This window comes from Phaseolus vulgaris, chromosome 6 (assembly GCF_051622355.1).
Source record: "Phaseolus vulgaris cultivar YP4 chromosome 6, ASM5162235v1, whole genome shotgun sequence".
Classification (NCBI taxonomy): Eukaryota; Viridiplantae; Streptophyta; class Magnoliopsida; order Fabales; family Fabaceae; genus Phaseolus; species Phaseolus vulgaris.
In genome coordinates, this window is record NC_143503.1 from 26,916,786 (window position 1) to 26,942,689 (window position 25,904).

The window sequence follows — 25,904 nt, forward strand, 5'->3', positions numbered from 1 at the left end:
TCAAGTTCTGATCCTGAAATTGGGGTTCTGTGATTAACAATGTTAGGGTGATTTTGGAAGTATAAGGAGTTTATTAATTGACTTAAACAAGAATTCATGGTTATAAATGTTTAATAGTTGATAAAGGAATGGTTGGTTGGTATGAAATAGACAACAGTGTACATATTTCACCATCAATGCACAAACTCTCCAAGTTCTGATTTCTGAAACGTCCTTATATTATATGTCGGGTCAGGTTTAATTACATGGACACTGACTATGAAGTGCGACACATGAAAAGTTAGTCAAACATTATTAGCTCTGATTTCATCTATATTGGAACTAACATTATTACTAATAAAATTAACTGAAGCACGAGCTTGGAAATTTGTTCCCTACATTTCCCTTGTCCCTTTCTTTACTATGAATAATGATATATTTTACACATGTAGGTGGGGAAACAACTATCCTCCTTCAAACTCACCATACTAAAGCACTCATAGTCTTCATTCCCCTTCTCACTTATATTAAGGACAATCCTTTTCCTTTCTCTACATGCCACACACCTATTCTTGAACACCTTTCTTGTTTAATTTCCTTTCTTGAACATAGAAGCCAGAAGAGTTTTGGTAATGATCATTGGCAACTGTAGTGAAATGATGTCAATTTCAAGGTCTCAAGTGGGGTGTCTCTTGCTGGTACTACTAAGTATTTCAGCTTTGAATGGTCAAATATTGGGTGCTAGGTATGTAAAAGAAGAAGTGGAGCATGTGCTCAATAAGTATGAAGTATGGAGGAAAGAGTTTACAAATGAAACAAATGAAGGGTCTTATGCTGCAGTTAATAGAGTAGTTCCCTCCTCTCCAGACCCCTTGCACAACAGGTAGGTGCACTTATGTAGGTCCTGCATCCTATGTTGATACAAGGAAACATTATTGTGTGGTTTTAGATTGTGCATAGTCCATGTTAATAATCTCTACTTGACATGTAACTATGTTTTCAATTTATGAAAAAAAAGTTTATTACTTGTCATGCAGAGATTTAAAGACACCATATGAGTCCACTTACAAGAGTAGCTGCTTCTGATAAGGAGAGAAGCAATTTTGTTTTTTTTTCTTTGAAAAATAGCTGTTATTTTCTTTTTTATATCATTTCAAGTGTTGAAGTATACATGTATAATCTGCTTGTCATTAATATTTTTTCAGTAATAAATTATTCCTGAAGAATTACCTTTGTTTCCTCTTGTTTATCTTTTGTTAAGTGTAGAAGACCTGTGTAGCCTTCATGATGTAAAGATTCAGTCATTCAGAGAAAGTTGTTCAGGCTTTGGTTATATATATTTATAGTGTGCAGCTTTTAAAAGGTTAATCATGATGATGAATTGCTTTTAGAGTTATGTAATCATTAGCTCTCTACAAACTACAAGGATTAAAAGCTCGTTTTCTGATCTCAATCAAAATCACAAATTCGTCAGATGTAAAAGAAAAACATAAAAAGAAGAATAGCAATTTAAATTTGTTATTGCCAATTAGTCTCTCACAGCATACACGGTGAATTGAAGTTTGAATTTGGGAAAAAAGGTGTTGAAAAGATCCTTGTGAGTTGTTGAAGATAAAATATGTGGAGAATTATTACTAAAAAAACAAGTCTTGTGATAAAAAGATGTAACAGATTCAAGAATCATAAACAAGCAGCACACAAATTAATTCATAATGAAGCTCATTTCACAGTCCACACAACATTTACACAAGAGGGGGAGTGATTTTAAAAGATCCACACTCCACAAAATGAAACTTAGAAGAAAGACCAAAGTGCTCAATCAAAGCAGTTGATGAGCAGAAGCAGAAAAGCAAAGAACAAGAGCCCCACAGAAGCAGCATTGGCATGAACTGCAGATGAAGCAGAGAAACTCCCACTGGCAGTGTTGGTGGTGAGAACAAGGACCATCCAATCATCCTCAGAACCAAGACCTGCCCCTGTGTACTTAGAATTGTTGAGAAACTGTGCGTAGCGATCTGAATGAGTGTAGTTAGAGAGCACAATGGTGGGTTCCAATTTGGCAACACAAACTGGGAGAATGACCCCATCTGAAGTGGTGCTGATGTTAATGTGACATTTTTCAATGTGCTTACTCAGGTTGGGGATGTTAACGTTGCCACCACCAGAAACAGTTGATGGGTAGTACTTATTCACACTTTCACAGGGCGTTTTCTCTATATCTTCTGCAACTTCATCAGCCAAACATTTTGCCTTGGAAACTTCGGTGAAGGGTGCCAGCTTCTGTGTCTGCCTGTAGCTGTTAATTCCCTTGAATACACTGTCCTCCTTATCTAATCAAATCAAACCAAACATTATAAGATCGAATTAAAGACAAGACACAGTTTATGTAATCAAAGATTGATGGAACAGTTTCATTAAGCAAATCACAAGTTTATGTATCAAGGAAATGGATATGGATAGAATAGACATTCTTCATGCATGCTCAAATTTGTGGAGTGCAAGGGTGCTAGTTTCGAAAAAATTAGTTCCAGACCAACCTAAGTCTTGTTGAATTAAATACTTATATGTTACAAAATATGGTAATGAAAACCAGATTCGTAAAGTAACATATTGGAAGTTACTTTTAAACATTAGAGACAAAGAGCCAATTTTTGTTTATTACTAAAATATGTTTTTTTGGATTCTTTAATAAAAGTGTTTAAAAATTAGGTTAAATATGTTTTTAACTTCGAAATTTGATCTTAGTCCTAATTTAGATTTATTAGATAAATAATTGTAGTAAAAAGATGTTAGAGCGTTATAAAGTTACGGAAAACATATTAACAAAAACCAATATGAAAACACGACCCTAATGAAGCCCTTAAACTTATGTGTTAGATATTGTGTTTTTTTAAACGATCTTAATGAAAGCCCTTAAACTTATGTGTTGGATATTGTGTTTTTTTAACTGCATTTTTATAAATATTTTTAAGTAAATAGTTAATTTCTAAAATTAATTTTAAGTAAAAGTATTTAAGAATAAGTTCTGGACGAATTATAAATATTATAATTATTAGTAAAGATAGTTATTAGTAAAGATAATAATTAGTCAGTTACTCTAAGTATTATAATAAAACTATCACTACATGAATATCACAAGAAAAATCATGAAGAAAAATCATGAATAAATAGAAACCAATTTTTAGAAAAAAAAAATTAATAATTATTTTTTATAGTAACTAAATTTTGATTTTTTAAAAAAGCTTACTACTAATTAAACCCCAATTTAAAACCGATTTAACAATAATATATAAATTAATTTAGAAATCAATTTTTTTTCTCTCTAAAAAGTGTCAAATTTTCTGTCTCTAAAAATTGTTTGGTTTCTAAGTAACAATTGCAGTTTGATTAAAGCTTTGGTACATAGTTGAGATATAATTGAAAATAATGACAAAAAAGCTGCAGAACATGAACACAGTTAATGAAATGAAACAGGTTTTCTGCAGAAGATGAAGACAGTTAATGAAATGAAAGAGATGAGGAGAGAAAGTACGTACCATTACAGAGCACTGGAATAGAAAAGAGAAGAGGAAGAAGGAAGAGAGAAGGTTTGAGGAGTTCCATGGAGATTTTGAGTTTGAGAGGAAAAGACCTATTGATGAAATAGAGTGATCTGAAGAGGTGAAAGACCCTAAAGTAGTAACAGGTATCAATGCCACGTGGCTCACATGCAAGCTGACAAAGTTCTTCCTCATCTGCTTAATACATCATAATATTCCACTCTTTGTATAAAAGAGATAATGACTTTAATTACAATGTATTTTATAGTGTAACGTCTATATTTTACTTTACAATAACTATATATGTATTAATTAATTAGCATCTATGGCATTCACAACTATTAGTTCATCTGATATACTTAATTACATCAATTTATAGTTAAGTTTATACTTAACTCATTGTCAGAAAATAAACTATTTGTTCAGTTTAATAAAAAGAGTATTAGGATTTTAATTAATACCTTTCACTTCATGCAATAAATTTTTTGAATTTAATAACGTAACGTCTCTCTCTTTCTCACTCTTTCTAATAATATAAATATATACAAATTGATGAATTTATAATTTTTTTAAAATATTATAATAAAATAAAATAAAATTGTACCTGTATGGACAAAGATTGACCTAAATAGTACCTGAAACTGGTGTACAATTGCTAATTTGTCAGTAATTCTTCCTTTAAGTCTTCTTCTCCAAATGATTGAGATGACCTTAAAATGGTACTTTGTAAAGTTGATCAAAGTGTACCTTACACCTCTGCACATGGTTTTATTTATAGTGTTGGTTATGGATCCTTGTCATGATGGATTGGATATCGATATGCTTTGTGATCCCTGATTAATAGGGAGGGGTATATTGGTATATTTGAATATCTAGAGAATATTTGTAACATCTTTTAGTTAAGCAGTATTTAGTTGATTTGTCAGAGATATTTTTCGCATATTTTGGGATATGAATATGACTAATTAAGTGTTATTGTGACTGTTGTTACTGTTATTTATGTTGTAAAAAAGAAAGTAGTTATTGCCAAAGAAAATAGAAAAATGGATCGTGAACTCCCATTGCCTGATCAATTCATTTTGAACGTGCAACAATAATCTAAGTGCAGTTATGAACGTGCAACAAATTCAAATTAGTTGCAACAGCAAATTGAAATCAACTATCGAGATGAAAAATATCTTTGCTTCCTATCCCTATATAAAGAGGGGTTCCATCCTCTCCAAAATGCACATCTCTCTCATTCACTCTCTTCATCTTCTTCACCCACCGTGAAACTTCTTTTCTCCTCTCATTTTTCCATTTTCTCTCTCCTCACTTACTTTATTTTATTTTAAGTTTTATATTGGGTTCCATTGGGTATTACTCTTTTAAAGAGTAACTTGCTAGTTCTGATCAGATCATCGGAAATCTTCGGGGAGTTCCTTGTTGTATCCTGGGGGACTTGCGTAATACACCGCGGATAAGTCCTTACGGATTAAATTCTGAAGAGTCGTAAAATGGTCGTTTCAGCTTCCCAAAGAGAGATGTGACAGTTGGGCATAATTAATATTTGTGAGAGATGTGACACGTGTTTTTCGATCGCATGGAGCACAATAATAATTTTGATCACATAGGGGATAATATTTTTTATGGCACGGGGCGATAATAATTTCGTGATCGCCCGATACGATAATAATTTATGCGATAATAATAATATTACACTGCTAATTTCTTGTTCTTTCTATAAAAGTAGGAGTGACAATGCTGACCCGCCCCGCATAGGCCCGTTACTTGCAAGAAGTGCAAGCTCATTTCACTGACTTGCATAAGAGGTAACTCGTGAGTTTGTGGCCACCCCATATAAGAAAAATATATATTTTTTAAATTAAAATTTCTTTAATTATAAAAAAATTTATTGTTACTACAGAAAAATTTATATATTTTCTTTCTGTGTTGATTAGATTACCTTATAATGGTTCTTATTTATATATTTTTTATTTTTGAATTGAAGTTTGAATTGTGGGAAAAAGGGTGTTGAAAAGATCCTTGAGTTGTTAGAAGATAAATATGTGGAGAATTATTACTAAAAAAGGACTTGTGATATAACAGAAATCATACACAATTAGCACACATATTAATTCATATTGAAGCTCATTTCACAGTCCACACAACATTTACACAAGAGGGGAGTGATATTGAAGGATCCACACTCCACAAAATGAAGCTTAGAAGAAAGACCAAAGTGCTCAATCAAAGTAGTTAATGAGCACAAACAGAAAAGCAAAGAGCAAGAGCCCCACAGAAGCAACATTGGCATGAACTGCAGATGAAGCAGAGAAACTCCCACTGGCAGTGTTGGTGGTGAGAACAAGGACCATCCAATCATCCTCAGAACCAAGACCTGCCCCTGTGTACTTAGAATTGTTGAGAAACTGTGCGTAGCGATCTGAATGAGTGTAGTTAGAGAGCACAATGGTGGGTTCCAATTTGGCAACACAAACTGGGAGAATGACCCCATCTGAAGTGGTGCTGATGTTAATGTGACATTTTTCAATGTGCTTACTCAGGTTGGGAATGTTAACGTTGCCACCACCACCAGAAACAGTTGATGGGTAGTACTTATTAACATTTTCACAGGGCGTTTTCTCTATATCTTCTGCAACTTCATCAGCCAAACATTTTGCCTTGGAAACTTCGGTGAGGGGTGACAGCGTCTGTGTCTGCCTGTAGCTGTTAATTCCCTTAAATACACTGTCCTCCTTATCTAATCAAATCAAACCAAACATCATAAGATCGATGGGATAGAATGGAATACAAGACACAGTTTATGTAATAAAAGATCAATGGAACAGTTTCATTAAGCAAATCACAAGTTTATGTATCATGGAATTTGATATGGATAGAATGGACATTCGTCATGCATGTTCAAATTTGTGGAGTGCAAGGGTGCTAGTTTCGAATAAATTAGTTCCACACCAACCTAAGTCTTGTTGAATTAAATACTTATATGTTAGAAAATATGGTAATGAAAACCAGATTCGTAAAGTAACATATTTAAAGTTACTTTTAAATATTAGAAACAAAGAACCAATTTTCATTTATTAGAAAAATATGTTTAAATATATTATTTGAATTCTTTAATAAAAGTATTTAAAAATTATGTTAAATTCTGAAGAGTTGGAAATGGTCGTGTGGGTTTTCCGAAGAGAGATGTGTTGTTGGGGGTAATTAATATTTGAAGAGAGATGTGTTGTTGGGGGTAATTAATATTTGTTGAGGTGTCACGCACTTTTTTTTTTTTTTTTTATCGCACGAGATAATAATAATTTTGATCGCACGGATTATAATATTTTTAGCGCACGGGAAGATAATAATTTGGAGCGATAATAATTTGTTGATCGTTAGGGGTGATAACATTTTGTTCATCGTGCAATGCCATAATATTAAACTGATCGCACGGGGCGATAGCATTTTATGCAGATCGTTCAGAGATCGCACGGGCGATAATAATTTTGATCGCACGGAGCGATAATAATTATGATCGCACGGGGCGATAATAAAAATTATGATTGCACGGAACGATAATAATTTTGATCGCACGGAAATATAATAATTATGATTGCACAGACGATAATAATTCTGATCACACAAGACGATAATAATTCTGATAGTACGGGCAATAATAATTCTGATAGCACGAGACTATAATGTTCCACTTCTAATTTCTTGTTCTTTCTATAAATTATTTTATTTCCTTATTTTGTTCTATCTTTTATTCCTAAAAACCAACACTATGTACAAACAAAGCAGTTTGATTAAAGCTTTGGTACATAGCTGAGATAATTGAAGTGAAAAAATCCCTTGTGGTGGAAAAATGACAGAAAAGATGCAGAACATGAACACAGTTAATGAAATGAAACAAATGAGGAGAGAAAGTACGTACCATTACACAGCACTGGAATAGAAAAGACAAGAAGAAGAAGGAAGAGGGAAGGTTTGAGGAGTTCCATAGAGATTTTGAGTTTGAGAGGAAAAGACCTATTGATGAAAGGAATTAAACTTTAATTTTTATATACTTTTAATTTTGTATTCTTAATTAATAAAAAGTGAATTTTTTTTATAAATTATTATGTATAATATTTATAAAAAGTAATTTTTATAATATTAATAATGCATTCTAGTTATATTCTAACTTTCCTCTTTCATAATTGAAAATAATATAACTTTATGTTTTAAAGTAAACACTATTAAAAAATAATTAATTATTACATTGATTAAATTAAATATTATTTTAAACAAAAAATATTGATATCTAAAATAATTTTTATTATTAATAAATAATTTTTAAATTGATATTTAATTATTTGTTAAAATTAAATTATTTTTTATTTTTAATATTTATTTTTATTTAATAATTTTTTTAGTAGTAAAATTTAGTTCAAAACAGAGACTTATATAATAATATAAAAGGGATTTTTACTTCATGATATTAATTTATTGAACTAAGGTGAAGGAAATTAGTATGACATTAAATATAAATTATAGTTTGTTTCAGAATATAGACAATGTAATTTTTAAGATATAGAATTATAAAGATGTCATGATTAAGTTTTTTACTCTTTTGAATTTATTTATTTATTTCTCCTGAAATTGGAGTGGACAAATTGTATACAAATTGTAGTAATATGGACCGACAATATTTTTTGTTTTATTTTTCTTAATGTTTTTTCATGTTTATCAAAGAAATATTTATTTTATATGTGTACTGTTTTAGTTGCAGTTCTTATACATCACGATTCTTCGATTATGAAACAGTGTGTAAATCCTGTCCAAACTGACAAAAAAAAAACAAAATTCTTTCTGCCAATTCTCTTTGGCAGTGTGTCAAAATGAAAATACAAAATGAAATATATGTCTCTGTATTCCATCTACAACTCACACACCTCTGTTCCAGATAATTACATCACTTTTAAGTTATTTGATTAGATAAGATAAAAGATTAAAATAGATTACATAACAATATTATAAAAGAAACAATTGAAGTGAGTAAGTATTACTTGCAGAATTTTATGTTGGTGTTGGAAATATAAATAATTAGTAAAAACTTAAAATAATTAGTAAGTATTCCATTGTAATATTAAAAAGAAACTGTATGGAATAAATTATGTGAACAAGATAATCTGAGGGAAAAAGTGTTCAAGTTGTGGAACAAAATGGTTTTGTTTGTTTTCGTGTGTAAAACCATTACTTTTGTTATTGGTTTTTGGTATGCTTTAAATTCCCATTGCTTAAAAAATTAGAAAATTAAGTGATTAAGGTGCTTAAATTGTCAAATAGAACTGAGAATAGATTAGATATATTTCTATTTTTCCTTTGTTTTCACACTACCACACGTTGTTTAGAGTTTAAGTTTTTTTAAGGAATGTAATAAATGGGTTTTACTCGTCCCAAAATTTTATAATAAAAATTAGTTGTACCTAATCAAATTATGAAGGACGAGTCACCCCATTGTCACCCCTACTAAATTATGAAGGAAACTATCTTAATGAATAAAGGACAACCAAATAAAAAGGATAGGGTAACTGTGTCTGCCACAAACTAAGCTCCACTGAGTATGTCCTTCCACAATTAGTATGAAAATGTGCATTAATTTATGTACTCAAAGTTGAGAAATTAGAGAAGTGATAAGAAAACATTGTTTTGAGCACCTAATATCTTTTATTAATTGATTTTTATTGAAAAATATATAATTAGTTATGTACTCTTATTATTAAGTTTTTCTTAATTTTTTTTTGGTGTTTTCTTTTTTATGGTAAAAAATTGCTTTTAATTTTTATATTTTAAGTATCGGTAAAAAATTGTCAATAAATTTTAAATTTGGATATAAAAAGTTCAATAAATTTAGTCATTTTATCAATTTGGTGACCGCTACTAAATATTAAATTTGGAGATATAAAAATAATTAAAATAATATATTTTCTAAATTTAGAATTCTGAATTTATCAATTTAAATGTATAAGAACAAGACAAATTTTAAAAAACACAAGAATGAAATTTTTTAGTTTTTTCTGCTAAATTAAGAAATTTAAGTTTGTATGATATCAACATTAATTAGTTTAAATTGTGTGGTAGTTATTTGTAAATTAACTATAATCTTTGATTGAATGAAATTACCAACACAACACATCAGAGCCTCCTTCTTGCCCAATCTCAATAAATAATTAGACAAAAACATGTGTATTGGTATGTGTATCCATCAATTTGCATTCCATCCCAATCACAAACCTACCCTACATTATTAACACTTTGTTCAACAATGTGACATTATAAAGCACCCTTCCACCTCAGGACTACACCATAAAATTTTCAACCATCTTTGATTCCCAAAATTAAAGCTTGTTTATCAGAGAGAATGGCTTCTGGTGAATACAACTTCCCCCCTCAGAAGCAAGAGATGCAACCTGGCAAAGAGTATATCATGAATCCACCACCCCAATATAGCAGCCCGGATTACAAACCATCAAATAAACTTCAAGTATATAGATTTAACATTTATTAATTACCTTTTTTTTTTCATTTCCTTCAATCTAATTAAGAGGGTACATTTTGCAAGGAAAGATAGCTCTGGTAACTGGAGGGGACTCTGGAATTGGACGAGCTGTGTGCAACTTGTTTTCATTAGAGGGTGCTACTATTATTTTTACCTACGTGAAGGGCCAGGAGGACATAGATGCAAGGGATACCCTTGAGATTATAAGAAAGGGTAAGATTGCAGATGCCAAAGATCCAATGGCTATACCTGTTGATGTGGGTTTTGAAGTCAATTGCAGAAGAGTGGTGGATGAGGTGGTCGATGCTTATGGTCGCATTGACATTTTGGTCAACAATGCAGCTGAGCAATATGAGAGTGAATCATTGGAAGAGATAGATGAAACAAGACTTGAGAGAGTGTTTCGAACTAATATCTTTTCTCATTTCTTCATGACCAAGTAAACAAATATCCAAACCCCTCTTTAAACGTTCTTCCCAACATTATTTAGCTTCACAACATGATCTATTTTATCTATTTTGTTAATAACTAAAGCAGTGATTGAAAGTGACAACTTCACTTGACTAAACATGGAATGTTTCAAATTAAAATAGATTACATGCAACGTATGACATTGTTACCATGAAAACAAATGAAGGGTCCACTAAAATATAAGTTTTACCTTATTTTTATAGGCACGCTGTGAAGCACATGAAGGAAGGAAGCAACATCATCAACACAACATCAGTGAATGCATACAAGGGAGACGCAACACTAGTGGATTACACGTCCACAAAGGGAGCCATTGTGGCGTTTACGAGGGCCTTAGCACTTCAGCTTGTGAGTAAGGGAATAAGAGTGAATGGAGTTGCACCTGGACCCATCTGGACTCCATTAATAGTAGCAACTATGAAGGAGGAAGAAATTGTTAAATTTGGTTCAGACTCCACACCAATGAAAAGAGCAGGCCAACCTATTGAAGTTGCTCCCTCCTATGTCTTTCTTGCTAGCAACCAATGCTCCTCTTACATAACTGGCCAAGTTCTCCATCCCAATGGTCATAAATACACCAATACTATTTTAACTAGAATCACAGATTTTCCGGTTTTGACTTTTCTTTCTTTTTTTGCTTTTTTTTTCAGGTGGAACCATTGTGAATGGTTGATGAGTTTTTTCAAAGATAATTTTGATTCTCATTAGAAGAGATTGTTATATGTTACGTCATTGGCCAAGTCTAGAGGAGTATATGTGTAGGGAGGAATTTACATGTTTGGATGAAGATTCTGGTTGTGTATTGCTTTGAAACATATAGTGTAAACCTCAAAAAATGCTACTTGAAATTGAGTGTAGAGCTCATTATACACACAAGATCAATGTTTTAGACAGAGTCTATTGTAATGTGGACAGATGTGGTCATTGTAGAGCTCAATTGCTCTCTAATGATTGTCTTGGCCACCATCTACCATGTTGTCAAAATTCTGTTTATAATTATTTTATAAAGAGAACTAAGAATGAGATCGGAAGAAGTGGAATAATTATAACCATTACACAAGTTTCTCTTATTTAAGTTTCAAAGGCCACAAATTACGTGTTGCTTGGATTTGCTTAAGAAACGTATGAGTGAATTATTATCCCCTAATGATCAAACATTGTTCCAAAAATCTAAATCCAGAGATATATTATGAAAAAGGAATTCCAGAACCTATTTTAATCCGCACCTCCCTCTTATTTAAGGACATTTTTGTCAACGTAAACATCGGGTCCAGATCACAATTCATCCAGCTAATGGGTACAGTGTGCAGGAAGTAATTGCCCTGTTTTTGTCAGTTCCTTTGGTATTCACGAAGCACTCCAGGGTAGTTAGTATCTTAGTCACCCATTGTGGCACTAAAACGTTTTCATACAATTCAATTTCTAAACCACATTAGTAAAATCACATAAAGAATGTGCGTGTGAAAGACAGACCTGGATACGATACGTCACTCCACGATCCCGTTGACTACCATGTTCTTAATCAAATATGCGAATTTATATCCGCCAATTCCATTCAGGATTGAATAAGAAACTGTTTAAACTAATTCAATAACAGAAAAGAAAAAGTTACAGATTGATACACTAGATGTAAAAAAGGAAGCATATATTTTTATGCTGTTTATTTGAGGATCTGATATTAGTTGATATCAATCCTTGGAAAAAATAAAAGTAGAAATCAAGATGTCACCCCAAAGTTGATTTCAACACCTCCCCCGCCAATTCCGGCAATGAAACACTGGAATCCGCTTGACTCCAGTTCAGAAACTACTTTGTCTACAACAGTGCCTGATAGTACTGATTAAAGCATGTCAAGGAAGCGATACAAGAAATTGAGATTGAAAAATATATTATACTTAAAAGCAAAGAAATCATGATGGTTTCTATTCTTATTACGACAATAAATCGTCCACCACCAGAAAATTGTGTTTTAATCGCCCAAAGAGTATCTAGAGACAGAAAATTGTGATGTATGAAGTAGATTGACCTTGCTGGGAGTAAAAGTAAGTCAGATAGATAAAATAGATAATTGCATAAACTTTCCTCCAAAAAAAAAAACACGTCTTCACAATTTGCAGGTGTTCTAGCCATGATTATGTAGTTAAGAATTCTATATCTTAATAAACACTTATAGAAGATAAATACAGAATAAATCAAGAAGTGTCCTCATTTAACTTTCTATAAGCACATATGCACTTCATGCAGTTGGGCATAAATTTCTGAACAAGTACTTACAGTCCTTAACTTTCTAAGAAGCTTCCTCATTTAACCTCACGTAATTTCTGCATAAGCCCCTAATTCAAATTTATGAGCTACCTTAAACTTATCTCAATTGAAAAACTCTTATATGTCAAAAAGTTAATCCAAAAGAAGGCATGTCCAGGGTTTAATAAATGCCTTATGAGTATATATGCACAAACATCGTGCATATGTAACTAGGCAGCACATAGTAGCAGAACATCCAGGACAACCCTTTTGACAGAAGTAACATAGTGTTTTGTTGGAAAGGGAATGAAAGGGGAAATAAGGAGGTAAAAGAAACCCTCACTATTAATTTTGTCTGTCCTCCAATATTTACAGGATTTGAAGGTGAGAGAAAACGCTTGAAGTTTGTAAAATGTGCTGATTACATTATCATTAGTTTGAATACTTGAACTAAATGGTTTTATTGGTATATGATAACAGTATGATAGTGTATTATTCTATTTTCTGTCACATCCCCTCACAAACCAAACAAGGAGTCCTTCCCTTTCCCTCCTCCTTTCTAAATCAAACAGATTAATAGAAGCAAACATAGGCTATTAGCTAACTGCAGACAAGAAAATAAAAAAGAAAAAGAAAATCAGAGAGTAACAGGAAGCATTAGAAGCACAAGGAAAAGAACAATAATTGAAAAGGATACATGTTGGAAGAAGTGTCAGAACACAGCCCCCACCACCAGCTCCAGTCAATTTGGAAGCTAACTTATACTTCAATGTTGTTCGCAGAACAGTTTCTATAGTGGCATGACTGACCCCCATGGACTGGAGCAGACCTTGATTCATTTCCATTAGTTCTTCTATCTTCTCTTCCTTCTCAGTTACAGAGAGCTCATCTGGTGTGGGTGACTTGAGAACAGATGTCAGCTCCTTGCTAATAGAATCCACAGCACTAAACACAAAAGCCATTATTTCAGGATGCCTTAGCATTCTCTCTCCAACACCAGCCACCAATGCTTTTGTGTTTCTCCCTACTTTTGTATTCGTGATGAGCATTTTAAGCGTCATACTTGACTTTGTGCGTGTCAAGTTTCCTGACTTGAAGCTGATAATGTTACCTGATAATGGTAACTATCGAGTGAGTTGTAGATTCAATGGCAGTAACTTACATTTGTAAACACACTATATGATAATTAAACACTCCAAACAATTCACAATTTATACATCATATATCTCCCACCACACACTTGTATATTTCTCAACTCACTGGCACAAATCAGTGTGCCATGACCTTAAATCATACCTTCAGATCCACACCACATTAATTAAAATTAAGTCCGGTGAGTGAGACTATTAACAGACCAAGTAAAAGAGAAACACAGCAAGTTTCCACATCCTTTAACAACCGAAAACATTTTATTCATCCTCTCCAAACTCCTATGATACAAAGGTTATATTCCTTTTCAACCTATTAATACAAAACATTCAGACTTTAATCATCAGTAACTAGAAAAATGCAGAAAAGACATGTTTCGAACAGTAATCAATAAAAGTTATTGAAACTTAGTAGCAAAATGGCTGAGGCATACCATATGCGCTTACTGTGTTGTCAATTCCAGATGGCTTTCCATGAATGATCTTCTCCCCTTCAAAGGCCCACTTATTTACCAACTCAAGATCCTTCTCCTCAAAGGAGCGCCATCCTTGATGGTTCAAATCCAGAGAAACAGAATCAGTACAAGCCAACAAGGCCGACGCGAGAGCCACACAAAACGCGGCAGACGAACCCAAGCCTGAACCGAGAGGAAGTTCAGAAGTGACAACCACAGTAGCAGGCTTAAATCTACATAAAGAGCCAAACACAATCAAACCTACATAAATAAAACAAAACACATTCTCTCTCTCTCTCTCACACACACACAACAAGAATTTGAGAACTGGTTCAGACCCTTGAATAGAAGAGTACAGCCAGAGAAACGCGGAAACTCCAGCGGCAAGTCCAATTTTAGCCTCTGGAATGTTGAGCTCTTCAACGAGGGCGGCAATGGTCTTGGCATTCTCAACGGAGCAGGAGGTAGGCGTGCAAGTTAACAGAGCGGCGGATTCAGGAAACGCGGCTCTTATTCTACTGACAGGCCACGAGAACTCCAACGCCGTGTCCTTCAGCTGCAGTTTCAACAAATCCCCGTCGTCTATCACACAATCCACAAATCCAAACCGAATCAGAACCTCAACCATATCTAAAACGACGTCGCTCAAACACGCCATTACCAATCATCACAATTTCACAAGTTTCAGCCAAATAACAACAATAAAAACACATATCTGCAATCGCGAGGTGGAAATTGAAAGAACAACAGAATGAAATTAACGAGAGAGAGAGTAAAATACCGGAAGGAGTGGAGAAATGGAGATAAACGTAGGTGTATAAATCAATGGAAGAAGCAACTGCGGTGGATCCATGAACCACAGCATGTTCACCGGTCAAGATAATCTTCCCTGGAGCTCTGGCTCTAACCTCCATTCTCTTCTGTTATGCTATGAATTACGATTTCACAAACCAAGTTTCTCTCTCACCTCATTGTTTTTCGTCGTCGTCTTATTCTTCTTCTTCTCAGAGGGTTCTGTGTAATCCGTGTCGTTTTGTCTTCGTATCTGAGTCTGAGTCCAGAGTGAAGCGGATCCATGTGGAATGCGTGCGCAACTAATTATTGAAAATGTTTATTTGAAAATTCTATTACATCATACAATTTAATAAATATTAATATTTTAATTATTTATAAAAATTTATAATTTTTTTAATTTAAAAAAGAATTCAAACATTTTAAATTTTGTGGGTATTTTTATTAAGAGATTTTATTTTATTTTTTTATTATAAATATTAATATTTATTATAATTATAAAGTAGAGCACACTTGTCAAAATATCAATAACTCATTAATTATCAACAAACCTTCTATGCACTTTCATCAATCCACCCTAGCCCAACCTTAATTAAGGTTCAGACACTTCTCTTAAATTAGCGTATCCGTGTTGAACACACATGTTACTATCGATTGAGGGTTCCATTCAAAAACTATTTGTTGGATTTTTTAAAATTTTAGCACGGTTCTAACACAATTTTAAAAAGTATAAATACAATAATGTTTTAAAAACTTAAATTTATTGTATAAATTTTTATTATAATTATAAAAATAATGAACAAATTCTTTTGAACACCCTCAAAAGAATCTGAAACATACTTTTACACATAAATATTTATTTTCAATTTATATAATTCAAAATTATATAATATATAGATCCGTGTTCCCATGTCCTACATTTTAGAGATTATACGTATTTCCGTGTCCGTATCCGTGTCGTATGAGTATCCGTATCTGTATTCATATTTGTACTACCTAGATTACCAGTGTAACAATTTTTTCCTATATTATTTAAGCAATTCACAATTTTTGTTACATATAAAAAACTAAGCTCTACATTTTAGCTTATTAATTTAAAATACTTTTTCTGAATTCTAATAAATTCTAAACTCTATAATTCAGTTTCAGAAAATACATTTTGAAGAATAAAGGTACACGGAGAAAACACCTTTTTTTCTTTAGGCTTAATAAAGTCCAAAACAAGAGTTGGTCATAAGTTCAATCCATAACTTTTAATATTTTATTTCTCCACTTCATCCCAACTAACATATTCAATTTCGTATACCCAATAAATATCTTGGTTCATTTTTTTATTTTTTATTTAGTTAAGGATGAGTTTTATTTTAGTTCACTTGCTATTAATTTTATAATAATAGGAAAACTGAATTAGTTTGAAAACTTTTAAATTAGATAGCATAGTTTAAATACTTGAACGATGAATTTAGTTTATGCATCATTTTATTACAATATAAGATATATAAAATTAAATATTACATAAATTTTTATTTAACAATTTTAAAAATATTTAATTATACTATTAATAACAACATATAATTATAAATAATAAAAATAATAAAATAAAATTATAATATCAACAAAATATACATAGTTATATAAATAATAAATATTATTTAATAAATTTAATAAATTTAATAAATTTATTTTAATTTAACACAAAAATATTTTCTATTATATTTTTTAATTTTATATTAAGAAATACAAGTAATTATGTATATTATATATTAGAAAATTTTAATTAATTCAAACCTAAAAAAATATCATAATTCATTATTTAATTTTTTTAATAACAAAGATAAATTTGTAAACTTACGTTTTACACCTTTAAAATAATTTCTAAATTCCCTCTCAACTATCACATCACTCACAATTTCAATAAATCATCCTCACAAATCCATTCTATCATTTTTTAATCCAAACAATTTCACATTTTCTCACACATCCTCTCTAATCTTTCACAAATTCAATCTCTTCCCTCTCCACAAATTTCCTCTTCAATGCAAACACACGAAAAATATATATTCTCCAAAGAAAAATTTATAGCTTGAAATGATCTTACCCAAATTATTTTTAATGAAATATACTTTCAACTGTAAATCAAAACATGAATAAACGTACAATTGAACACATACACAATAATGTTCTTATACAGATCTTATCATATTATGATTCTCACGTATACCCATACAATCAAGAATTAATAGGCACTTACATTGATCCATGAGTGATCCTACTTGAGCAATTACTTTATCTCCTGTCTCAATCTATGTCTTAGCAATTCCGTTATTGTGACACACTTTCTTTCGTGATGGTTATCAGTTAGACAACTATTATTTGGAGAGACAGAACCCTATAGCCTTTAGTTCCCAATCTCTATCAGATGTAGGTTTTCATTAGGTATATCATCAAATATATATTTCTCACGTTAACCAATGGGCCCTTTAATTCTATTATTATTATTAAATCATATTCGGGCCCAAAGCCCAAACTCTAAGTCATGTGAATCACTTTATAGAAATTAATATCAATCTCTACCAGCAATAACTTGTACATAAATGGTCAATAAAATCACCCATTTAAAAGAACTAGCTATAGCTACAAAAAAATTAGGAAGGTTAATATTTGATCACACATGTATTAGTTTTTAAGATTTATTTTATTTTATTTTATTTTATGTATCTCTTCTTTTTCCATATTAGTCCTTGAAACCCTAGCGCCGCATCTTCTCTTTCATCGTGTTGTGCTACAGTTTCAATTTGGATCACGTTTATTTTTAGGCAAATCCTCCCTAGACTTCCATATACCTTCTCCTACAATTCTATTTTTTTTTATAATTTCAACAATATCCTTTTGAGTATGGTGGAGAGTGTGATGTTTTCTTCTTCATTTTCAATTGGTGGTGGTTATTTGTAGTGGTTGGTAATGAACGTTGGTGGTTAAGGTAAGTTTTGTGATATTTTTAATGGTGATGATTGTATTTTCGTTCGCTTTTTGTATAATCGAAAGCCACAAAACCTAGAAGAAAACTAGAGAAGTTTAAACATGTGAGTACAAAACTAAAAAAAAATTATCATTGAAAGAAACTTTTAATTCTAGAGATTCACAATTTACTTCACATTAAATTAAAATAAGATTCCATTTCATGAAACATTGGTAGAAACTTTTCTTGATATAATTTTTACAATGTTGCCTGAGGAAAAATTGATAACCAAGAGACCCACACTCTAATACAGCTCAAAGGGGAATATTCGAGTGTGGTCCAGGTGATGTTATTTAAAAGTCTAAGATTATGCTTTATTTAAAAAATTTAAAAAGATTAAATCCAACTTTTCATAGGGAAGTGATGAGGTAGGAGGTGGAGAGAACCTGAGATTTCATTTCAATAAAACCTTTGATTTCAGCTTCCTCCTCACTCACCCCTTCCACTCACATGAATCATGCAATATACACAAATGGCAAAGAGAAAGAGAAAAAGAGATACAGCACAATCAGGACAAAATATCTCAGCCATTAATTTTGAAATGGAGAAAACTTATCAATCTAAGCATGTTTTTTCTATAGTGAGAGACTTCACCTCCCATCACAGTTTTGGTCTTTGAACATAGATATACTCTACCTAGCAGAGAGTCAAAATGGAACTACATAGGTAATTAACGAACCCTTGATCATGAGAAACCAACACGAATTCTTAAAAATGCAACTCTCAATTGTTTACAATCATATATATAAAGCCGCAACTAATCTAATTTAAGGTCTCAAGCTACGAACATCCAAAGGTGGTGAATGCAAAACCGAAAACTCGAATGCCACAACCACATTGCCACCACAGTAGCGAAGTCCAATTTCTTGATCATACCTCAGATCTCTTTTCCTTACGATGTGTCTAAAAGGCTCAATTGAATAAGCAAACTCTTCCCTTGCCTTCTCCAAATTGTAACAAAGTGGCTCCATCATGGATTTTCCCTTCATTGGCTTTTCACCAGAAATAGGCATAGGATCAAACCAGAACGACTCTTTCTTGAACAACTTAGTATCATAAGTTTCACCATTATCAACATCATAAATCGAGATGTTTACCGGAATCCATGACTCCAAAGCTTTGCGGCTGCTCTCGTTCATGTGCCCTAGCATGCTTTCTTCAAACTCCTTAGGTGAGATCTTGAGGCTATCCCAGCGCATGCAATCCGTTGTTAGCTTCATTTTACATGGCCACACATCATTGGTTCTTGGACCACTCTTACTGCTACACTCTGTGACATTGGCCATGCCCACTTCCAACTTTTTTTCTCTTGCAATAAGGAAATAACTTATGTAACAGCAAAAACTGATCTGATATGAGAAATAGACCAATATATATACATATATATACAATCTCTTTGTTTGTATATGAGGTGTTCTTTACACCCATTTGTCCAAGGCTCATGTAATATGCATGGATTTCCTGAATAACTCACGTTTATGTTCTCACCTTACCTTATTATAGTTTTTGTTTTCATCTGTGTTGTGCCAGTTATGGTATCAATTAAGTGCAGTTTGTTTGCACACATCATCGAACTGTGTATTTGCTGTTACAATACTTTGATTACATATACATATATATATATATATATATGTATATATATATATATAAAAAGTAGGAAATGTTTTTAAAGCTTCTCTATTTTCTCAGGAAAAATCCTATATTTCCAACATATAAAAATGAATTAAAATGACTTTTTAAAACCTTTCTACTAAAAAATTACCTTATATATTTTTTTTGTAGGGATGTTATGAAAAAAACACAGTTTTACTTTATATTCAAAAGTATTTGAGTTTAAGAAAAAAAAAACATAAAGTACTACTATTACGTTATCAGTGTTGGTGAATATGATAAATCTAGTTAAAAGTGTAAACACTTTTATATATAGTAATATAAAAAACTCTAATTTTAATAATGCACATTATTTAAAACTTCTTATTAAAGAGGAGTTTATGTGCGCTATCATTATCAAATTGTCATTATTAAATGAATTAAAAGTCATTATTAACATTATTCATACACGGTTTGAACAAACCAGATGAAAGTGCTCAAATAGAAAATATGAAAAAATTATTTTTCCCCTTCCCATTTGATTGTACTTTGAAAAAGAAAGAAACGGAAAAAAAACGAGCCAAATAATTTTTTTAATGTTTCCATTTGGGGAAAATGAGGTAAGAAAGATGAGTTATGCATTTAAAATATTAATTTGTTATTTATGATTAGAGAGAAATTAATTTTAAACAGTAACACGTTCCAGCTCATTTACAGCCAGATAAATGAATACACATCAATGTCTTTGGTATTCATTCCCATGCTTATGTGCAATTGAAACAATTTAGTAACACTAGGTATCCCAAAAGGGAGTAATCTTTATATCAAACCAACAAAACCAGCCAAGATTGCAATGAATTTGTCGTATTTTATAATTTTTTGAACTGTTCCTAAGAAAAAAAAAAGTTGTAGATTGCTGTGTGCAAACTCGCTCTTCATTGTCTAGGATAATAAGACTCCTTATATCTCTGTTATAGACTGTTTCTTTCTCCACCTCCATAAGTTCTTCTGCCACCTCCATACGAAGCGTGAAAATATCTTTTTATCCTTCTTGTGTCACTTCCATAGAGTAGCTTTCGAATTATGTAATCCGGACACGCATTTGAAAAAAGACTTCCAAATTATGTATTTTGAAAGCTAAAAAAAACTTTCGGATTACATAATCCAAAAAGTAATCATGCATATGAAAAAGACTTCCGAATTATGTAATCCGGAAACTAATTACAAATTTGAAAAAAGACTTTCAAATTACGTAATTCAAAATATTACACATGAATATTTTTGAAAATATAAAAATTTATGAAGATGAGAGAATAATATATGGAGGTGCAAGAAGAAACCACCCATACTCAAATGCCACATATTATGTAAACTACGTCAAAATAGTACAAAGAAAATGTTCTAATTTGGGGATATCTATTAAACATTAATCGATTACTGAAAATTAGAATATTTCAAGTATACAAATAGGTGCAAATCTCATTCAATAATCGATTTTATAAGTGATAGCTGTCGTTTTGCTGTCAAATTAATATGATTCTAGCGTAGACTTGTCTAACACTAGAGAGATGATAGTATAATTGCGGACAAATGTCCCCAAGTCGTCTCCCAACGAATCCAATAGTAAAATCAATTGACCAGGGTTTAAAATCTATCTGCAAGCAATAAAAGTTAGCAATAACAATAAAGAGAAAAAAGGGGGTTTGAGATAGTTGTGCATAAAATATAAAAAGAGATTAAAATAGCAAATAAAAAGCGGTTGATCCCAAGTTCTTCCACCATTGAATTCTTCACAGGTTCTCTAAAGATTAATCTTTTCTCAATCCTCCAACAGAGCTAAACCAGATTGAACATGCGCCGATCTAATTCAACTGAAACTCACCAGTAAAGCATGCGTCTACTAGTTTAATCAATACCCACTTTGTTCCATGCGTATACTCCATGGGAATGCTTACCTCCTCTCCCTTGAATCATGCGCCCAAGAAATTAATTAGAACAATGCGAACTAACTAAGAAACCAAAGTTTAAGATAAGGAAGACTCTCAATCATGCGTTCAAGTACAACCTCTCACAAAAACCAGTTTTCCAGGAGATTAGACAATAAAAACAACTGCTATAGAGAATTAAAAATCGAAACTTTTATTGAACAAAACCTCAGAACTCAATGGGGAATTACAAAAGAATCAACCAAAAAGGTTTAGCCTTCCATGCGGAGGTAAAACAAAAGAATTACTAAGAAGAAAATAAACTAAGAAAACCCTATGAAGCTCTCTCCTTTCTCCTTGATGCTTGTGTCCTTTTATAGGCTTTTCTGCTCCAAGGATCTTGAGACAATATTGTAGTTTATATTTTGTAAACTGTTTCCACTTTCCATAATTCTTTTTATTTTGCAGAAGATTTGCTTCCAATTCTGTTTCTGGAATCTTGTAGCTTTTATTCTTTTCCTCAGAATTTGTTTTCTTTTTTGATTCAAAGAAGCAACTTGGACTTTTGCATGTTTGGCGGCCCATTCACAAAGGTATATGCTTAAGATAATTTACCCTAAAACACAAAATTAACAATAATAATAGTTAAGGCCCAAATAAACCCAATTATATGAATATTAATTAAAACAATGGATTTATTTATTATTATAGTCCAATAATCTATAATTAAGGCTATTGTGTGTGAATAAATATATGCTCATAATAAGGTTGAATAAACTTATAGTCGATTTCTTATTAATATGTAGTGTTCTTACCAGGTCAAATATTTTGTATTAAGATTTTTTTTTCTTTAGTATTTTTAGTCTATTGGTGTCTCGATCTCTCAGTCTAACTGATTATACGTGTAAAAACATATATTACGAGTATTATAGTTAGATAATCATTACATTTTACTTTCACGGTGCTCACTTATTTATAGTTTTTCTATAAATCTAAAGATTATCTCACACCTATAAAAACCTAATGCTCTTTTAACCTTGTTTAGGGAAGTGATTAATTATTTAGATTATGATTAATTTTTATTGTAGCTTCTCTGTAGGAAATGTTGTTTATGTCGAATGGCCGGTATGTCGTACACTTAGTAAACTTGGTTTATTTTGGAGGGCACCACAAGAACCCCTAATAATATAAGGCCAAGGTGGGGATTGTTATTAAGCATAATTGGGGATGATAAACCAAAACTCCATTATCTCTCTGTTAGCAAAATGCAAAAGTATGAGTGAATTGAAAAAACTGCATGCGTTAATAATCACAACCCCAACTATTAAGAGCATAGTCCCCTTGAGCAAACTTATTGATTTTTGTGTAGATTCAGAATTTGGGGACATCAATTATGCAGGCTTGGTATTTCGCCAAATTGATACTCCTAGTGTTTACATTTGGAACTCTATGATACGAGGTTTTGTTAATGGTCACAATCCAAGAATGTCTATGCTTGTGTATAAACATATGATTGAAGATGGGTATTCCCCAGATCACTTTACTTTCCCATTTGCACTCAAAGCATGTTGTTTAATTGCTGATCAAGATTGTGCAAAATGCATTCATAGCTGCATAATGAAATCTGGGTTTGAAGCTGATGCCTATACCGCTACTGGATTACTCCACATGTATGTGTCATGTGCAGATATGAAGTCAGGACAGCAAGTGTTTGATAATATTCCCAAGTGGAATGTGGTTGCTTGGACTTGTTTGATTGCTGGGTTTGTGAACAATAATCAGCCATATGAAGCTTTGAAGGTATTTGAAGACATGAGCCATTGGGGTGTCGAGCCTAATGAAATAACTATGGTGAATGCTTTGATTGCGTGTGCTCGTAGTAGAGACATTGATAGTGGACGTCGGATCCACCAGCGAATTCGTAAGACTGATTATGATCCCTTCATGTGCACATCCAATAGTAACATCATTCTTGCAACTGCAATTCTTGAAATGTATGCCAAATGTGGTAGTTTGAAGATAGCAAGAGACCTGTTCAGAAAAATGCCCAAGAGAAACATTGTGGCTTGGAACAGTATGATTAATGCCTACAATCAGTATGAGAGGCATCAGGAGGCGCTAGATCTCTTTTTTGATATGTGGACTAGTGGCATTTATCCTGATAAGGCTACCTTTCTGAGTGTTTTGAGTGTTTGTGCCCATCTGTGTGCTCTGGCATTGGGACAAGCTGTTCATGCTTATCTGTTAAAAACCGACATTATCAGAACAGACATTGCCCTTGCTACTGCTCTTCTGGACATGTATGCCAAGACTGGTGAGTTAGGAGGTGCACAGAAGATTTTTAGCAGTTTGCAGAAAAAGGATGTGGTGATCTGGACTACCATGATCAATGGTTTAGCCATGCATGGTCGTGGAAATGAAGCATTGAGTATGTTTCAAACAATGCAAAAGGATAGCTCTCTAGTCCCTGATCACATCACCTACATAGGAGTTTTATTCGCATGTAGTCATGTTGGACTTGTTGAAGAGGCTCAAAAACATTTTAGACAGATGACAGAAATGTACGGTATAGTGCCAGAAAGAGAGCATTATGGTTGCATGGTTGATCTTTTGAGTCGGGCTGGTCGTTTCATAGAAGCAGAAAGATTAGTGGAGACAATGTCCGTACAACCAAATATTGCCATATGGGGTGCTCTTTTAAATGGCTGCCAGATTCATGAAAACTTGTCTGTTGCTAATCAAGTTAAACCACGACTAACAGAGCTAGAACCTGATCAGAGTGGGGTTCATGTTCTTCTATCTAATATATATGCAACTGCTGGCATGTGGGAAGAGGTAAACGTGACTAGAAAAGTTATGAACCACAGAAGGATCACAAAGACAATTGGTCACAGTTCGCTTGAAATTATATAAATTTGTATGATTTGATACAGTTTTAACATGTCAAATAGATGTGATTCAGAATTCAGAGTGGTCAAATTTTGTACAGTAACTGTCTTATTTTAAGCCCTCACTCTATGCCATACTACCGGGACACATGCTCTCTTCCATTCATGCTGAATTGGCCATGGCATGATTATTGACCAAGATTTAATGTTTGCTTTCTTGCAAAGGCACCATTATCGTTAATAGTTTTAAAAATAAATAAGAGTATTGAACTCACAAAGATTTGGTGTGATATAAATGACTACACAAACTTTCTACTAGTAAAGTAAAGGATAAAGTATGAAGTGAAATCAAATAACAAGAACTTTAAAAAGAAAAGTTAAAATTAAATATTATAATATTTTTTGTATTTTAACTAGTCGAATAAAAATATATGATTTAAATATTATTAGGATTAAACTTTATAACATTACTCACATTTCATTAAACTCAAAAATAAAAAAATTTCTCTTTTTCATTGTCATCTCGATTCTTATGATAAAAATAAATATAATCTTCCATCCTTTCTTAGACAAATAATTTTTTAATTGTCTTATATTAGGTTAAAAACTTATAAGAATTTTTTAACCTCTTACAACTCAACTAATTTATGGCCCGCTACAATAAATAATAAGCATAAAAATTAAATATCAATGGAGAAAAATATTGTAGCATTGTATATAAATATAATAAAAAATATAAGAGAATTTGGTAATTACATCTAATCCTAACAAAAGAGAATTTAGTTACTCATGAAGTTGAATAACATGAAATTTAAGAAAAAAAATAAGAATAAATGGAGGTGGAAGTCATGGATAGAGTCTACATTGGATAGATTCCTTAACCTTCTCTTCTCCGTGCTTTTTTCTTTTTTTTGGTGCTTTCCTCCTTCCTATATAAGATTTCAAAGCAAAAAGACAGCATTTCATAAGTTATTGGCTGAGCTAGAGCTTGGGCTTATTGGGCAAGATCTTCAAGCATGTTCTCACACTCTCTGCATACAGATCTTGTTGGACTATGATTGGGTGATACCTGATGCTCAAGATATGTTGATTTCTTATTTTAGTTTTGGCTCTATTCTATTCTAGCTAAACAAGGAATCATGTTGGCCTACCTGTGTAACGTTCCTTTATTCTCTTAACTTTTCTAAATCCTACCAAAATAGGTTTAAAATGTTAGATCTATCACTCAAAAATATTCTTAATCTCTCTTTTTCTATTGTTATAAAAATTAAAGAATAATCTTAAAGTATTTAAAAGAAATGAAATAAGTGAATGTTATACTAGAG

At 32.1% G+C, this 25,904-nt stretch overlaps 5 protein-coding genes and 1 long non-coding RNA gene across 6 annotated transcripts; 3 read left to right on the forward strand and 3 right to left on the reverse strand.

Annotated features, from left to right (window-relative positions):
* Positions 1-722: 722 nt before the first annotated feature.
* On the forward strand, positions 723-1,209 carry LOC137831702 (uncharacterized). Its single transcript, XR_011084468.2, has 2 exons — positions 723-862; positions 1,017-1,209. It is a non-coding gene; the product is annotated as an uncharacterized LOC137831702 (long non-coding RNA).
* A 450-nt stretch (positions 1,210-1,659) lies between these two features.
* Positions 1,660-3,641, reverse strand: LOC137831701 (putative GPI-anchored protein At5g19250). Its single transcript, XM_068639485.2, has 2 exons — positions 3,516-3,641; positions 1,660-2,309 (listed from the first exon to the last, which is right to left on the reverse strand). The coding sequence occupies exons 1-2, from the start codon at positions 3,580-3,582 to the stop codon at positions 1,795-1,797; spliced, it is 582 nt and encodes a 193-aa protein (XP_068495586.1). The 5' UTR covers positions 3,583-3,641; the 3' UTR covers positions 1,660-1,794.
* A 2,076-nt stretch (positions 3,642-5,717) lies between these two features.
* On the reverse strand, positions 5,718-7,527 carry LOC137833106 (putative GPI-anchored protein At3g06035). The gene is made up of 2 exons (XM_068641479.2): positions 7,441-7,527; positions 5,718-6,261 (listed from the first exon to the last, which is right to left on the reverse strand). Exons 1-2 carry the CDS (start codon positions 7,505-7,507, stop codon positions 5,744-5,746), a joined length of 585 nt encoding a protein of 194 aa, XP_068497580.1. The 5' UTR covers positions 7,508-7,527; the 3' UTR covers positions 5,718-5,743.
* A 2,322-nt stretch (positions 7,528-9,849) lies between these two features.
* LOC137831708 (NADPH-dependent aldehyde reductase 1, chloroplastic) lies at positions 9,850-11,593 on the forward strand. The gene is made up of 4 exons (XM_068639490.2): positions 9,850-10,032; positions 10,116-10,486; positions 10,722-11,083; positions 11,169-11,593. Exons 1-4 carry the CDS (start codon positions 9,910-9,912, stop codon positions 11,189-11,191), a joined length of 879 nt encoding a protein of 292 aa, XP_068495591.2. The 5' UTR covers positions 9,850-9,909; the 3' UTR covers positions 11,192-11,593.
* A 443-nt stretch (positions 11,594-12,036) lies between these two features.
* Positions 12,037-15,482, reverse strand: MK (mevalonate kinase). The gene is made up of 5 exons (XM_068639489.1): positions 15,147-15,482; positions 14,704-14,947; positions 14,345-14,598; positions 13,460-13,873; positions 12,037-12,354 (listed from the first exon to the last, which is right to left on the reverse strand). The coding sequence occupies exons 1-5, from the start codon at positions 15,277-15,279 to the stop codon at positions 12,236-12,238; spliced, it is 1,164 nt and encodes a 387-aa protein (XP_068495590.1). The 5' UTR covers positions 15,280-15,482; the 3' UTR covers positions 12,037-12,235.
* A 7,291-nt stretch (positions 15,483-22,773) lies between these two features.
* Positions 22,774-24,745, forward strand: MEF19 (mitochondrial editing factor 19). Its single transcript, XM_068639486.2, has one exon. It carries the CDS (start codon positions 22,919-22,921, stop codon positions 24,602-24,604), a length of 1,686 nt encoding a protein of 561 aa, XP_068495587.1. The 5' UTR covers positions 22,774-22,918; the 3' UTR covers positions 24,605-24,745.
* The last annotated feature ends 1,159 nt before the right edge of the window (positions 24,746-25,904 follow it).

What these genes read in the sequence shown, in the direction of transcription:
- LOC137831701 (XM_068639485.2), bottom strand. Translation starts at nt 3,582, where the DNA reads ATGGAACTCCTCAAACCTTCTCTCTTCCTTCTTCCTCTTCTCTTTTCT. An exon ending in TATTCCAGTGCTCTGTAATG is followed by an intron (nt 2,310 to 3,515) that starts GTACGTACTTTC and finishes TGATTTGATTAG; the next exon opens with ATAAGGAGGACAGTGTATTC.
- LOC137833106 (XM_068641479.2), bottom strand. Translation starts at nt 7,507, where the DNA reads ATGGAACTCCTCAAACCTTCCCTCTTCCTTCTTCTTCTTGTCTTTTCT. An exon ending in TATTCCAGTGCTGTGTAATG is followed by an intron (nt 6,262 to 7,440) that starts GTACGTACTTTC and finishes TGATTTGATTAG; the next exon opens with ATAAGGAGGACAGTGTATTT.
- LOC137831708 (XM_068639490.2), top strand. Translation starts at nt 9,910, where the DNA reads ATGGCTTCTGGTGAATACAACTTCCCCCCTCAGAAGCAAGAGATGCAA. An exon ending in TCTCATTTCTTCATGACCAA is followed by an intron (nt 10,487 to 10,721) that starts GTAAACAAATAT and finishes TTATTTTTATAG; the next exon opens with GCACGCTGTGAAGCACATGA. An exon ending in CCAAGTTCTCCATCCCAATG is followed by an intron (nt 11,084 to 11,168) that starts GTCATAAATACA and finishes TTTTTTTTTCAG; the next exon opens with GTGGAACCATTGTGAATGGT.
- MK (XM_068639489.1), bottom strand. Translation starts at nt 15,279, where the DNA reads ATGGAGGTTAGAGCCAGAGCTCCAGGGAAGATTATCTTGACCGGTGAA. An exon ending in CTGTACTCTTCTATTCAAGG is followed by an intron (nt 14,599 to 14,703) that starts GTCTGAACCAGT and finishes CTCTTTATGTAG; the next exon opens with ATTTAAGCCTGCTACTGTGG. An exon ending in TCTGACACTTCTTCCAACAT is followed by an intron (nt 12,355 to 13,459) that starts GTATCCTTTTCA and finishes TGCTTTAATCAG; the next exon opens with TACTATCAGGCACTGTTGTA.
- MEF19 (XM_068639486.2), top strand. Translation starts at nt 22,919, where the DNA reads ATGATAAACCAAAACTCCATTATCTCTCTGTTAGCAAAATGCAAAAGT.